The sequence below is a fragment of the Bos indicus genome, chromosome 7 (genome assembly GCF_029378745.1).
Source record: "Bos indicus isolate NIAB-ARS_2022 breed Sahiwal x Tharparkar chromosome 7, NIAB-ARS_B.indTharparkar_mat_pri_1.0, whole genome shotgun sequence".
Lineage (NCBI taxonomy): Eukaryota > Metazoa > Chordata > Mammalia > Artiodactyla > Bovidae > Bos > Bos indicus.
In genome coordinates this window covers 62,723,122-62,737,604 of record NC_091766.1, presented here as the reverse complement: position 1 = coordinate 62,737,604, position 14,483 = coordinate 62,723,122, and the positions used below count along the sequence as shown (strand labels likewise).

Sequence of the window (14,483 nt, the reverse complement as noted above, 5' to 3'; positions counted from 1 at the left end):
ATTGCCTGTTTTAAATAATGCTGCTGTGAACAAGCATTTCCTGTGTATAAGTTTTTGTGTGGACATATATTTTCAACTTTTAAATATATATTATTATATTGTACATTATAGTCATTATATTAATATATACTATATATTATATATAAGTTATAGGTATATTATATACTCAACTTTTCTAGGAATGCCAAATTATTTTCCAAAGTGGCTATACCACTTTATAATACTGCCAAGCTCCACATCCTCATTAATGTTTGTTATTCTACCTCTTTGATTATAAATATCTCAATAGATGTGAAGTGCTATCTCATCATAGTTTTGATTTGAATTTTCCTAATAACTAATAATGTTTAGCATCTTTTCATGTGTTTATTGACCATTTTTATATCTTCTATGGAGAATCAATTCAAATCTTTTACCCTTTTTTTAATTGGGGCATTTCTCTTTATTGTTGTAATAGTTCTTTGTGTATTATCGATTTTAAACTCTTAAGAACATGATTTGCACATATTTCTCCCATTCTACAGGTTTTCACTTGATTGAAAATGTTCCTTATGCACAAAAGTTTGTAACTTTAAGGAAATTAATTTAAATTTTCTATTGTTGTTTGTAATTTTCGTATCATTCTTAAGAAACTAGTGCCTAATCCAAGATCATAAAGATTTACACGTACATTTTTTCTAAGAATTTCATGCACTGTGCTTAGCCGCTCAGTCCATGTCCAACTCTTTGCAACCCCATGGACTGTAGTCTGCTAGGAAGCTCCTCTGTCCATGGAATTCTCCAGGCAAGAATACTGGAGTGGGATGCCATGCCCTCCTCCGGGGGAATCTTCCCAACCCAGGAATCGAACCCAGGTCTCCCACATTGCAGGCAGATTCTTTACCATCTGAGAGTTACATAGGTTAGCTCTAAATATAGGGTTTCAATCTATTTTGTTTATTTTTGCATATGAAATGAGGGAGGGATATCATTCTTTTGTTGGTGATATCCAGTTATCCCAGCACTGTTTGTTAAAAAGATTATTCTTTCCATCCACTGAATTCATATCCTTCTCAAAAGTCAATTGGCCATAGGCTTTGACTAAGTAAATCCCAAAATATGGGTTTACTTCTGGACTCTCAATTCTATCCCATTGATATACACACACACACACACACACACACACACACACACACACACAAATTTATCTTATGTCAGCATCACACTCTTGAGTATCATAGCTTTATAGTAAGTTTAGAAGTTGAAGAGTGTGAGTCCTCCACCTTTGTTCTTTTTAAAGATTGTTTTGCCCATTCTGGCTCCTTAGCATTTCCATATGAACACGAATATAAATTTTAAGATCAGCTTGTCAATTTCTGCAGCAACAATAAAAACAAATTTTAATTTTAAATGTATTGAGTCTGTACAGGAACTTGGGGAGTATTGACATCTTAACAATATTAGGTCTTCCAATCCATGAACACAGAATATCTTCCCACTTATTTAGATCATCTTTAATTTCATCCCACTGCTTTCTAGACCCCGTGGTTTCTAACGAGAAATCAGCTGTTAATCTTACTGAGTATACCTTGTACATGATGAATTATTTCTCTTTCTGCTCTTAAGATTCTTTTTTTTTTTTTTTGGCTTTAGACAGTTTGATTATGGTGTGTCTAGGTGTGGAACTCTTTGCGTTTATCTTACTTGGGGTACATTTAGCTTCTTTGATGAGTACATTAGTGTTTTTCATCAAATTTGGGGAAATATCGGCCATTATTTGTTCAGATATTCTTTCTGCCTTTTTCTGTCTCTTCTTCAGAAATACCCATCAAACACAGGTTAGTCCACTTGATGATTCCCCCACACGTTTCTGAGGCTCTGTTCATTGTTCTTCATTCTGTTCCTGGGACAGGATAACCTCAAGTTCACTGATTCTTTCTTCTGTCCACTCAGACATGTTCTTAATTCTCTCCAGTGAAAGTTTCAGTTCAATTATTTTACTTTTTAACTCTAGAATTTCTATTTAGTTCTTTTTCGTAGCTTTTCATGCTCTACTTAGTGAGACTTTGTTCCCACACTTTTCTGTAGCTGGGTAGCTAAGGTTTTTTTGGTTCTTTGAACATATTAAAAATATAACTGATTTAAAGTCTTTGTGTATTAAGTCCAATATCTGGGCACAACTATTTTTGACTGTGTTTTCTCCTTTGTATGGGCCTGACTTAATAAATCCAGGCTTCTATAACAAAGTACCATAAGCTGGGTGGCTTATAAATAGCGTAAGTTTGCCTCACAGTTCTGGAGGCTGGAAATCTGAGACCAGGGGGCCAGGGTAGTCTGGTTCTGGTGAGGATTGTCTTCCAGTTACAAACTGCTGACTTACTGTTGTATCCTCACAGGGCAGAAAGACAGCAAGCTAGCTCTCTGGACTCTCTATAAAGGCACTACTCCCATTCATGAAGGCTCCACTCTCGTGACCTAATTACTTCCCAGTGATGTCATCTCCAAATACCATCATATTGGGATGAGATTTCAACATACGACTTTTGGGAGGACATAAACATTCAGTACATTGCATTCACCATACTTTATTATTTTTTGTATATCTTAAATATTTTTGATAAAAATTATACATTTACATGGAGAAAGCAATGGCAACCCACTCCAGTACTCTTGCCTGGAAAATCCCATGGACAGAGGAGCCTGGTGGGCTGCTGTCTATGCGGTCGCACAGAGTCGGACATGACTGAAGCGACTTAGCAGCAACAGCATACATTTACATAATATAATGTGGCATATCACTGAGCCAAGCAGTTTAAAACTTTGCTGTAGCCTTTACTTTCTGCTTATTCAGAGTTGACAGCTAAGAGCCTTCTCAAGTCACCCCGGACATGCACATAGGCCTAAAAATGCACATTGGTTCCCAGGAATATCTCATAGCTTTATGGACAACTCATTCCCCAAGTTTTCCTTTTATTCTTTTTGATCAACCAATTGTTTGCCTCAACTGTTACCAACTGCCTGAGGCTGATGTAATGTTCAACACTTGCCAATGATTGTTTTCAACAAATGCCCTCAAGGAAAAAGCTGCTCTCTTTGGGACAGCTCCAAGTCAGGTCAAATAAAGACAGTCTTGTGAGTGGTCTCTTTCCGAGAACCATAAGACAGGTCAAATAACAATTCCCTGAGAACACAGCTTTAAAGAAGCTCCTACTCCCTTCTGCCCCATCCAGTGGCTGTCAGGATACTGGTGTTCACTGTGCCTGCAGGCTGTTGCTTTACAAGACTAGCACAGAGCCACACACGAGGCGATGGGAACAGGGCAACTTAAAACATCACAAAGGAAATAAAAACATACATCCACAGAAAAACCTAAGTTCACAGCAGCATTATTCCTAATAAGAGCCAAAAGGTAGAAGCAATCCAGATGTCCTTAACTGATGAATGGATCAATGATATGTGTTATACCCAGAGTACTATTATTTGGCCATAAAAAATAAAATACTGACATATGCTATGATATAGATGAATATTGAAAACATTATGCTAAGTGAAAGGCCACATATTGTATGATTCCATTCACATAAAATGTCCATGATTGGAGGAAGAGAATTGGGGGAATAAGGAAATGATAGATAAAAGATAGTAGGTTCCTTTTGGAGGTGATGAAAATGTTCTAAAATTGACTATGATGATGACTGTATATAATTGTGAAGATATAAAATCATTTATTTCTATACTGTAAATGTGTATGATACATGAATCATATCTCAATAAAGCTGGGTTATTTCTAATGCCATGAAGCCTGCTGTTCTTACTAGGATTCAACTGATTTTCCCAAATAAATGTTTACAGGATTGCTGTTAGACTTTAATTCATTAACAGAGTTTGGAGAAAAGCTGGTTCTGACCATTTTTTATAGAGTCCTCACTGCTTTTTTGCAGGGGGAGAGTTTTTGAAGATCTTGCTCTGCCATTCTCACTGATATCCTCCACTTACTTTTACCATTAGGTAACAATTCTCCTATCACCTTCAGTCTGAACACCACATTCTATTCCATCAATGACAGAATGATGGGCACACCATCCCCCTTCTCTTTAGGGCTCTTCTAGGCACCATGTTCTTTTTTCTCAATATTCTGTACAGTCTTCTTGATTAATTTCTCATCTGTTTCCTTCAGTAACCTCCATCCTAATATTCCAGCTGAGAGGAAACAACAGAAGATGATGGGGAAGGGGGTTTCTAAGGAGCAGAAAACATTCCTCCACACTCAATATTTCACTCTGTTCTCTCCTCATCTGTGTTCTTCCCCCCACCTCTGCCCCAGGTATCGTATGTGAAGGCCATCGACATTTGGATGGCCGTGTGCCTGCTCTTCGTGTTCTCAGCCCTGCTTGAGTACGCCGCCGTCAACTTTGTGTCTCGGCAGCACAAAGAGCTGCTCCGATTCAGGAGGAAGCGAAGACATCACAAGGTAGGCCTTTGGCTCAATGCTGGTGGTAAACAGAAGCGTTCTGGGCAACCTTGTCTTATGATACTTGTTTTCCTGTATCATTCTTCTCAGTGGATAAAGCATGCATAAAATACGGATCAAAGTTCCACAAGTCCTAGTTTCTCCTCCCATAAATAAAGCCCTGATTGGGTTTATGGGCACTCATTCTTCTAACACTAATAACACTAATTATCAGGTTACACTTGAAGACAGAATTGATGGAGCAAACACTGATGGGGCCAAGATAGCAACTAGCTATAAACCCAAAGCATGGAAGGCTGCATGATGTTTGCTGGTGTTTTCTATGAGCGGGCTGCACTGTTTCAATGGGCCTGATTCCAGAAGCGATTGGTATCACAGAACATGAGATCTTAGAGTAGAATGTCCAGTTTCCAGGCCTTTGTTTCCTACCTTCAAGAAGAGGCATGCTGTATGGTCTTCCCCTGGAGTGAATTCTCTTTCCTTATGAGAGACAGAATAAAGAAATGCTTTGAAATTAAATATTAAAGTAGGCATTTAAAATATGCAAATAATACCAAATTTATCTTGTCATTGCTGCTGCTGCTTCTAAGTCACTTCAGTCGTGTCCAACTCTGTGCGACCCCATAGACAGCAGCCCACCAGGCTCCTCTGTCCCTGGGATTCTCCAGGCAAGAACACTGAAGTGGGTTGCCATTTCCTTCTCCGTATCTTGTCATTAGGGTTATGAAAAGAAAATAGTACATTACTGTATACTTGAAAAGTTTGAGTCCTAATGAAGAAAGGCATTTAAAAAACAAAAGGAAAAGAAATACTTGGCAGGGACTTCCTTGGCAGTCCAGTGGCCAAGACTCCATACTTCTATTGCAGGGGGCTGGGGTTCAATACCCAGTCAGGGAACTAAGATCCCATATGCGTAAGATTCTGCAAGCCATGTGGTGAAGCAAAAAACAAAACAAACAAACCTGGCAGCCCACCTCTGAAAAGTCACCAGCCTCTGTTAACTCTGTGGGAGCAAAGTGGCTACATACCTAAGTCTGTAACCACTCCCCCAGGAGACCTTTCTCCTAGGGATCAGAGGACTTGCTTTTCTCTCCAGTCTCATCTTCACGTCACTTTCCCCCTTGCTCTCTGAGCACCATCCACACTGGCTTTTTTCATAGTTCCTCAAACACACACACAGGACTTCAGGTGTCTTGTTCTCTCCACCCAGGCTGCTCTTCCAGTAGACTGGTTGCTCTTCTAGTGCACTTTGCTTGGTATGAACCTACTCATTTTCCCAGTTCTCAGCTATGGCACCTTTCCCTGATACCCTAGTCAAGGTGCAGGCCCTGTACTGAGGTGCTGATGCCAGGCTGTTAAGTGTGATCATGCAGGTTGTATCCAAGGGCCCCCAGCCAAGGAAGCTCTCTTCTCTTAGGTCCTGCCCTGGTGTGGACTGTATCAGCCAGAGGAAGTGATCCCAATTCAGACACCCAGAGCAGGGGAGTACCGCTAGTCTGATATGCACAAAGACACTTTATTGTCAGCCAAGACGATACTCAGTTTCTTTCCTTCTAGACACGAGTTATAATTACAATTCAATCAGGAGTTTGTTTCATGCGCACCACCCACTGAATGGTAAGTTCCATCAGGTCAGAGACCACATCTACTCTAGCTCAGTACTACTGATACAGCCCTGGTGTTTACCACAAGGCCTGATAGATAGTGAACATGGAATAGGAATTTGCTGCACAAATGCACAAAGGGATTAAAAAAAAAAAAAAAAACACTAATGGAATAAAAAAAAGGAGACCCTGCAGACGGAGAGGCTGCCTGGGAGCTTTTCCAGCTATAGATGAGGGCAACCAAGAACTCAAACACTGGCCACACCACACACCTAGGCCCTATCTACCTTAGACTGACCTACTGAAAGCAGCTGTCTACCCAGCCACAAGAATTGGGACAAAGGACTCTGCCTCTTGAGTTCTCTTTGCTATGTGATTTTCAGCTAGCCTCTTCTAGGGACCAGCATCCACATCTGTAAAATGGGCACAATGGGGGACTGGTGAAAGATGAAATCAGATCCCATTTAAGTTATATTCCTGCCACACAAGTACCAGGAATTAAAACGATCCAAAGGCACACATTTCCCTCAGTATGTTTCTTAAACATCAGCAATCTGATTCAATTAACTTCTAGCAGATTACCGCAGGCAGCAGGCAGACGTTCCGAGACAGAGGCTGTCCACGAGAGTTAGGATAAAAGCTGCACTGGAAGAGGGAAGCAAACATCTTGGGTGCAGCTGGCCAGACAGGACTTCTTGAAAGATCCTGGTTTTAGTCTTTCCATTACTGTCCATCAGATACCTAGCCTCCGATTCTTAACACAATCTAAGCAAGGAACTGACCAAACACAACTGTCTCTGAGATTTACTTCTATTTTCCCTTTTCCCCGACCAGGGGCTAGCAGCTTTATGCATTTCCCTCTGCAAAAAGAATGTCAATAATTTATCACAGAGATGCTTACATGGGAAGACTATGTTCAAAATACTTGACTGGTACCAGGTCACTAGACTGTGCCCTGCATAGCTCCAGCAGGCATTCTGTGCATGGACTAAAATATAAATGGAGCCCCTTGCAGATACGTAACGTTGTGGGACCTATAGTGTTTGCAAAGGTTGCCTCCACCCTTGCCAAATGCCTACCAGTTTTACGTATTAGAGGAAAACAAAAGCTTTGTCTCTGGCCAGGTAAAATGTGAATAAGGCCACTGTGCAGATTTGATCAGAGTCCTCTGCTGGGTCCCTTCCTCATTCTCTCACAGCATGTTGGTTCTGGAAGAGCTCTCAGAGAGGGTCCCATCCAGTCCTCCCGTGCAGATGAGGACAAAGAGGAGGGGAAAGTGACCAGGATCTTGGAGGCACTGATGGGAAACACACAGAGGCCTTCCAAGACCCACGGCTGATCTCAGAAAACACTGACCACACACCACCAGCTGCTTATCTGTTCATCAGCGTCTCCATCCTGAAGCAGATAAAAATAGCCCTGCATTTATTAGATCTTAAGTAGGAACGAAGATTTACCCCAAGGCAGAGGCCAAAAACTAGTAGCTAGAAGGTCAGATTTGCCATGCAAATATCTTTAAGTTCACCAGCAGTATCTTAAAAATCTGGAATGAAGTGCCAGCATTCAATGAAGTGCCAGTGATTACTCTTCCAGCTTCACTCAAAATATCACAGCCTCTGGTCCCTCTGGATTCACATCCCACATGGTATAGGCTCACTGCAAATGCCTTTAGGTAAGGAACGCAGTCCACGGCCCCAGTTCCCTTCATCACTGTCTCTCCTGCCTGGCCCCTGGTGTGCATCGGAATTAGTGTGACCTTGTGCCCACAGGCTCTGAACTTGGCACAGATGTCAGAAACTGAAGGCGCAGAATCAGGCTCACCATAAAAAACAGCTTCCTTTGGAATAAGGCCCTGTGGATGTGGCTTGCAGGCTGGCCGTACATTAGCTTGGGCTGCAGAAACCTCCCTTTAGCAGAAAGTTTGCAGAGGGGGTTTTAAGCCCCAGATGGTGAGTGAAGAGGAACTAGCCACATGCCTGATTTTCTCTGAGCCCATGATCTTGGCCAGGCTCCTCGACTCCCACCACCCTCCCATGTTACCTCATTTGCTGGGCAGAAACCATCTGGTCCTCGAATTCCCCAGCCAGCCTCATTAGTCAGATTATTAGGAAACCTCTGTGAGCCCGACTGGGCAGGCACACTACCAACCTCCCTGGCTTCGATCGGATTTCCCCTGTTCCAGTCCCGCGCAGCTCCAGATACAGTTGGGCATTCGTTGGCTGCCATCTGCTGGCTCAAATAGGAATAGCAGGCTTTGTCCAGTTATCTCTAGGGAATTTCCTTTCTCCTGGATACAATGTAAAATTGATCACCTTCTAACCAGATGAGGCCTCCACACATCCATCCCCTCCCCTCTCATGTTTAACTGATGAAGAAGGCAGAAAATAATTTGCCCAAAGCAATACAGAAAGTTAATTTTGAGTGTCCGCCTGCATAACTAGAGCCCAGCGAAAAAACATTTTCAAGCACACCCTCCTCTCACCCGCCGCCCCCCCCCCCCCCCCCCCCCCCCCCCCCCCCCCGGTATTGCTACAGTGAGCGATAAATGAGATTGTCAGACCCAGCCCCGCTCCCAGGCACAGGGTCCAGTCACTTGGCCAGCTTCCCCCAGTCCTCTCCTCAGTGCTGGCACAAGCCCTCTACTGTTGTCCTTCCCACAGAAAAATACTGGTTGAGCACCCATCTGCCAGGTACTGGAGCCCACCTTCTTACCCTCACTTCCTGCAATGAGGGTGTTGGACCAGATTCACTGGTTTGTGAAAGATGTCTTGAGCATTCATATGTCAAATCCTCCAGGTGCTAGGAATACAACACCATTTTAATTTAAATTAATTTAAAAAAAAAAAAAAGGAAGCTGGGACAGACTGGATATGCAAGGTAACCATTTGGTCAACAAACATTTGCAGAGTTTTGAGCTCCTTCTCAGGAAATATATTCATATGTCTAGTGTTGAAGGTGCGGTAAGCATGATGTGCTTTGCCTTCGCCTTCATAGAGCTTACACTCTAATGAGAGAGACAGATGTTAATCAAGGAAAACAATGCGATAAGAGATTTAAAATAAAAAAGGAAAAGCCGAGAATCCTGATGTATGGATCACACATCAGGGACATTGAGCCTAACCTCAGGCTCAGGGAAGGCATCTGAGTAGGAATTAGTTCAGAAAAGAAGGGGCTGGAAGCAGGGGCGGGGTTGGGAGAGACAGACTCAGCAGAGAGAACCACCTGAGCAGAGTGCAAGAGGAGTGTGGCACTTCCCAATAGATGGAAACACCACAGGGCACAGAAAGTCAAACGGAGCATCCACAGACGGGCAATCCAGGTCATCATGTAAAGCTTTTAATTATCCTCAAGTCAGTGGCAGCCTATTAAGAAAGTTTTAAGCAAAGGATGATGGATAAGATCCATGTCATAACAACCCAGAGGGGTGGCAGGGCTGGGGGAGATGGGAGGCCGAAGGGAAACGGGGCTGGAGGTCATCACAAGCCCAGATGAAGGCCCAGGCTGGGGTGGCACAGGCAGAGCTGGACAGACACCAGGGCCCCCAGACTGCCCTGCACAGGAACAAGCAGAAGACAGAGCAGCTGCCCACAAAGCGCTCACTCTCAAGTCGGCAGTGTGAGCCGATAAAGCCCCCCAGAGCCACACACTGAATCAGCAGCTCAGCGAGACTCTGAGGACCACGTCAGAGCTCACAAGGAAGGACCACAAAGCCACATGTGATGCGAGCAGGCAAGAGTGTCTCCTCGATCCAGACGAGGAGAGGGGGAAATGAAGCAGGTCAGGCAGCAGGTGCTTGGGTAGTGAGCATGCAGCCAGGAGGTGGGAACGCACGAGGGATGGCTGAGAACCGTGCAACGCAACAGGCAGGTGTGCAGAGCACAGGCAGGGGAGGCGGGGAGCCTGGAAAGGTAAGTTGGAGCCAAATGATGAAGGGCTTGAGAAACTCCAGATGAAAATCTTGATAAAAATCCAGAGCCTGTCTGAGGTCACACCTGCCAGGGATACGGGACCATGGAGGTAAGAGGCAGCTGTGGTCCCTGGGCTTGCAGCCCTTGCTTGCTCCTGATCCATTCACTCCCTCCCCAAACCCACACACAGAAGCCTGGGGGATGGGGTAGGGGAGAGGGCAAGGAGGCAACAGAGGCAAAGCAGGGGATCTTTCCAAATCGTCCTCTGGGTTTCTAACAAAACGGCATTCAGAGTATCTGCTCAGCTACAACTTCTGATGATCGAAAAGCATCTTAAAGGAGTGGGGTGAATCTTATCCCCACTTAAATAAAAAAATTTAAATTAAAAACCCTGAGAGTCACAGGAGGAAGTGACTCTGAGGAAGAGTCTTCTGAGGAAGTGACCTGCCCAAGGTCATACAGCCACAAGTGACTGAGCCAAGGTCATTGCACAGGTCTCAGACTCCACACCACACACCTATCCCCTGGTTTGCATCTGTTTCGGCATTTGATGGCGCCCCTCTATAAGGCATAACTCCCCAGCCAGCCACAGAGCCTTCAGGGGCCTAGAGTGGTGCCATCTGGGAGGCAGGGCGAGCCAGATGGGCACGGCCTGACCCCCAGGGGAGTGCCTGCAGGGAGGGTGCCCAGCCCCTGTCTTATTTTAAGTAGAGCCCCATGTTGAATCTGTTCCAGGAGGATGAGGCTGGAGAGGGCCGCTTCAACTTCTCGGCCTACGGCATGGGCCCAGCCTGCCTTCAGGCCAAGGACGGCATCTCTGTCAAGGGCGCCAACAACAGCAACACGACCAACCCTCCTCCGGCACCATCCAAGTCCCCGGAGGAGATGCGAAAACTCTTCATCCAGCGGGCCAAGAAGATCGACAAGATCTCCCGCATCGGCTTCCCCATGGCCTTCCTCATCTTCAACATGTTCTACTGGATCATCTACAAAATCGTCCGCAGGGAGGACGTCCACAACCAGTGACGGGTCTGGGCTGGGGGTTGCTGGGAGTGGGCAGAGTGGGAGGGGCACAGGAGGAGTGGGCCGGAGGAGGAGGAGGAGGGGAAGCGAGGTGCGTGCGCGCCATCTCTCAAATGCAGCGATGCATGGCTCAGAATGTGGCACTATCTATTCAACATTGGGTAGGGGTGGCAGGGGGAGGGAGGGGTTTTTCTAATACGGGAAGTGAGAGGCGGGGAGGAAGGGGAGGGTTCGGGGTGGGCGCAGCGGTGGGGAGTGGTAAAAACCACTTTCAAAAATTTGAGTCCGTGGGCTGTGCAGTTTTCCTGTTTGGAAGGAGAATACAGTCTGCCCCAGAGCAGCAGCAAAGCCATGTAATATATATGATATATATTCATGCTTAATATTAATGCAAAACCACAAGAACAAAAGACTTGTTTCTTAACCTATCAGCCTAGTAACTGCTTAAATTTTTAAAAGTCACAGAAGTGATGGACAATTTTTTCCAGAGTGGAAAACAGTCACAAATCAGCTTGCTCTGGTGTGTCCCACATCACACCCCTCCCAGCGCCATCCCTGTCTTCAAACTGGCCCAGGTGGACTCATGCCAAAAAGCCATTTCGCCTCTGCTTCAAGGGGGCCGTGCGGCCCAGGCACGGGTGGTGGAAATGGGGGAAGGTGGAGAGAGGAGAAGGGGAGTGACTAAAGAGATGGGACGATGCAGAGGACCGAGGATGGAGAGTCATCTTCACCCCTCCAGGCTGGGGACCTCTCTCTCTGCTGCTCCTCTCTAGGCCCTCTCATTTCTGTGCTTCTCCACCCACCCCACCTACCATCCACCGCCCAGAAATGGCCCCCATGGTTTTTCTCATCATATTGCTAATATGCAATCTTTTTTATGGTTAAAAAAAAAGTAATAATCTCAAGAAATAATATGCAGATAGACTGAGTATAAACAGATGCACTTTTTCAGATGTCTATTTTTTTGGAGAGTGTCTTTGGAATTGCAAGGAGGGGTATGTTTGGGAAGGTGGGGTTGCAGGATGAAACAGATGTATTATATTGTGGCTCTACGGAGTGGAGTTTTATGAGGTAAAAGGGCAGTCGTAGGCTGCTGCCGCTTAGATACATGGATACGGGTGGAAAGAAACAGTGATGTTTATAAAGTCTGTTCATTATATTCTGACATTTCATATACCACAAAGAACATGGGGAGCTTGGCGGGGGTGGGGGGAAGAGCCCATTATATTTTTGTAAATCTTTTTTTGTTTTTCTTTTTGGTGCTTTGTTTAGCTTTAACATTTAGGAAAGTTAGACAAATTCTCTTTCCTTCTAACTCTGAAGTGCCAGAACTATCCCAAGATAGCTAGGGTACTCCGGGGGAAAAGAAGAGGGACTAGGCAGTGGACCGCAGGAGTGGGGGAGCCTGCTCCAGGACACGGATGTTGACAGGTAGGAGGTCTGCAAGGCGGGCCGTGGGATCAGAAGGGAGCTGTGTCTGGCAGCTGGCACACCACTGCACCGGGGGCGACAGCACTATTACTTGCGGCATCCTCCCTGCTATGGCCTACAACCAGGATACTGGGATTGCATTTCTTTCTTTGCACTTTTGTGGATCAGAGTGGTAGGCAGTTGACAATCAGTCTGTACTGTGACTTCGGGTTCACTTGGGTCTTTGGAGCATCCCTAACTTAGGGCAGGACAGAAGTGAGACACTGGGAACCTAACCCCACCCTAAAGCACCTTCCCCAGGGGAAATGTCTCCCATTCCCCATGGTGCAATAGCTAATTCCCACAGAGGCCCAAAGAAGTGGGTCAAGATAAGGACCCAGAAGTGATTCAGGTCAAGAAAATGCACTATGCAGCCAAAAAAGGATTTGGCTTTGTGGCTTTAACGAAAAAGTTGTTTGCAACCAAGTTCCAAGGTCAATAAATCATTGCCTTCCTTTCTTTTGGCCTGTGTAGAGCAGAAAATGAAGCTGTTTTCTAGCTTTGCAGGGTGTGGGATGGATCCTGGAATCACTTTTTCTAAGAAGCACTGAGGGATGGGAGCCAAGTGAGTAGGAGTTTGAGTAGGAAATGAGAGTAAAGACTGCTCATTTCCCTACCATTAACAGGTGTCTGGGAGAAGGCAATGGCACCCCACTCCAGTACTCTTGCCTGGAAAATCCCATGGATGGAGGAGCCTGGTGGGCTACAGTCCATGGAGTCGCTAGGAGTCGGACATGACTGAAGCGACTTAGCAGCAACAGGTGTCTGAGGAGGTGAAAGTTAAATAGAGGGATGTGAACAATCACTACCAATTAAAAACTAGAATATCAGATGTTGGACTGCTATTAGCACCTTTCATGAGCACTACATTCACTTTATTTAAGGGAGGCGGTGGGGAAAAACTTAATTTCCAAGTGGTACATAGGTCTCTGGAGAGGCCATCGGTCCCTTTCACTAGCACTTTATTCTCTTTATTTAAGGGGAAATCATTTTAAATTAAAAAAAAAACAAAAACACTAAAGAACCCCTTCTCTCTACTTGACTCATTATTAGACTAAATTCAGCATGTCTGAAGTCTAGGTGAATCAGGCAAAGGCACTAGGCCACTATCAGCAACTAAGACAGCACCAATCACTCTAAGACATTCTGCTTCTGCACTAAGACAGCACCAGTCACTCCAAGACATTCTGCTTCTGCTCGAACAGCAGAATCACACTGGTCTCCTTACATGAGGAGGTGTCCAGAATCTCTTTGAGACGTGGAAATCACTGGGCCATCTGCCCAACCTCTGCTGGATCCTTGAACTTCTGACACAATAGTGAATTTGTGTGCCCGCTGGGTGCTGCCAGGTCTAGCTGACAGTATCCACCAGACAACAGAATTATTTCAAACACAGAGGAGACGAAATCTTTTCTCAGGCTATTCTAAACATGGTATCCCTCACAGAAAATAAATGTAAGGTGATGCACGATAGCAATGAAAACAAGAATGCGAATTTTAGGCTTGCCACTAATATGCTTGGGTGACCTTGGGTAAATCACTAAGCTTTGGTTTCTTAAACTATACAATGGGGAGAGTGTCACAGGTGATTTCTAATTCCCTCCTAGCACTGACTGTTCTATGTGTTTGAACTGGTCTGTAGGAATTTCACACATCAGAAAGTTTAATATCATTTTGATTTCTGAACTCTCCAGGTGGCCAAGAACATACATATGCACATGTATATAGACATACAATTCTTGTTGTCCTTCATCTTTGGACAATTGGCAGATTTGTTTTTTCCTTTTGCTCTACTTTATCGAAGGTAAACAGTGGTGATGGAAAAGACAGCAATCATTATAATGTCAAAAATCCCATCATGAATTAGGAATGGAGCATGCTCAAGGAGAAGACATTATCATTAATGTATAATGTAGTAAGGATTTAGCAATTAATTATATGGATCTCATCATTATAGAAAATCAAAGTAGGCAATTTAGGCCATTTTTTTTTTTAGATGGCTCTAATAAACGGGCAATATTTTTGTAA

The 14,483-nt window shown here is 44.5% G+C and overlaps 1 protein-coding gene across 2 annotated transcripts in view; it reads left to right on the top strand.

The window, feature by feature from the left end:
• GLRA1 (glycine receptor alpha 1) overlaps window positions 1-11,135 on the top strand; it is an 87,259-nt gene extending 76,124 nt beyond the window's left edge. Inside the window, exons 8-9 of one of the 2 annotated variants that reach the window (XM_019963672.2) lie at window positions 4,304-4,450; window positions 10,698-11,135. In XM_019963672.2, the coding sequence (XP_019819231.1) occupies window positions 4,304-4,450; window positions 10,698-10,988 (438 nt within the window). In that variant the 3' untranslated portion in view covers window positions 10,989-11,135. Of the gene's footprint in view, window positions 1-4,303; window positions 4,451-10,673 lie in introns of both variants that reach the window. The other variant, XM_019963671.2, reaches the window with a different exon arrangement.
• The last annotated feature ends 3,348 nt before the right edge of the window (window positions 11,136-14,483 follow it).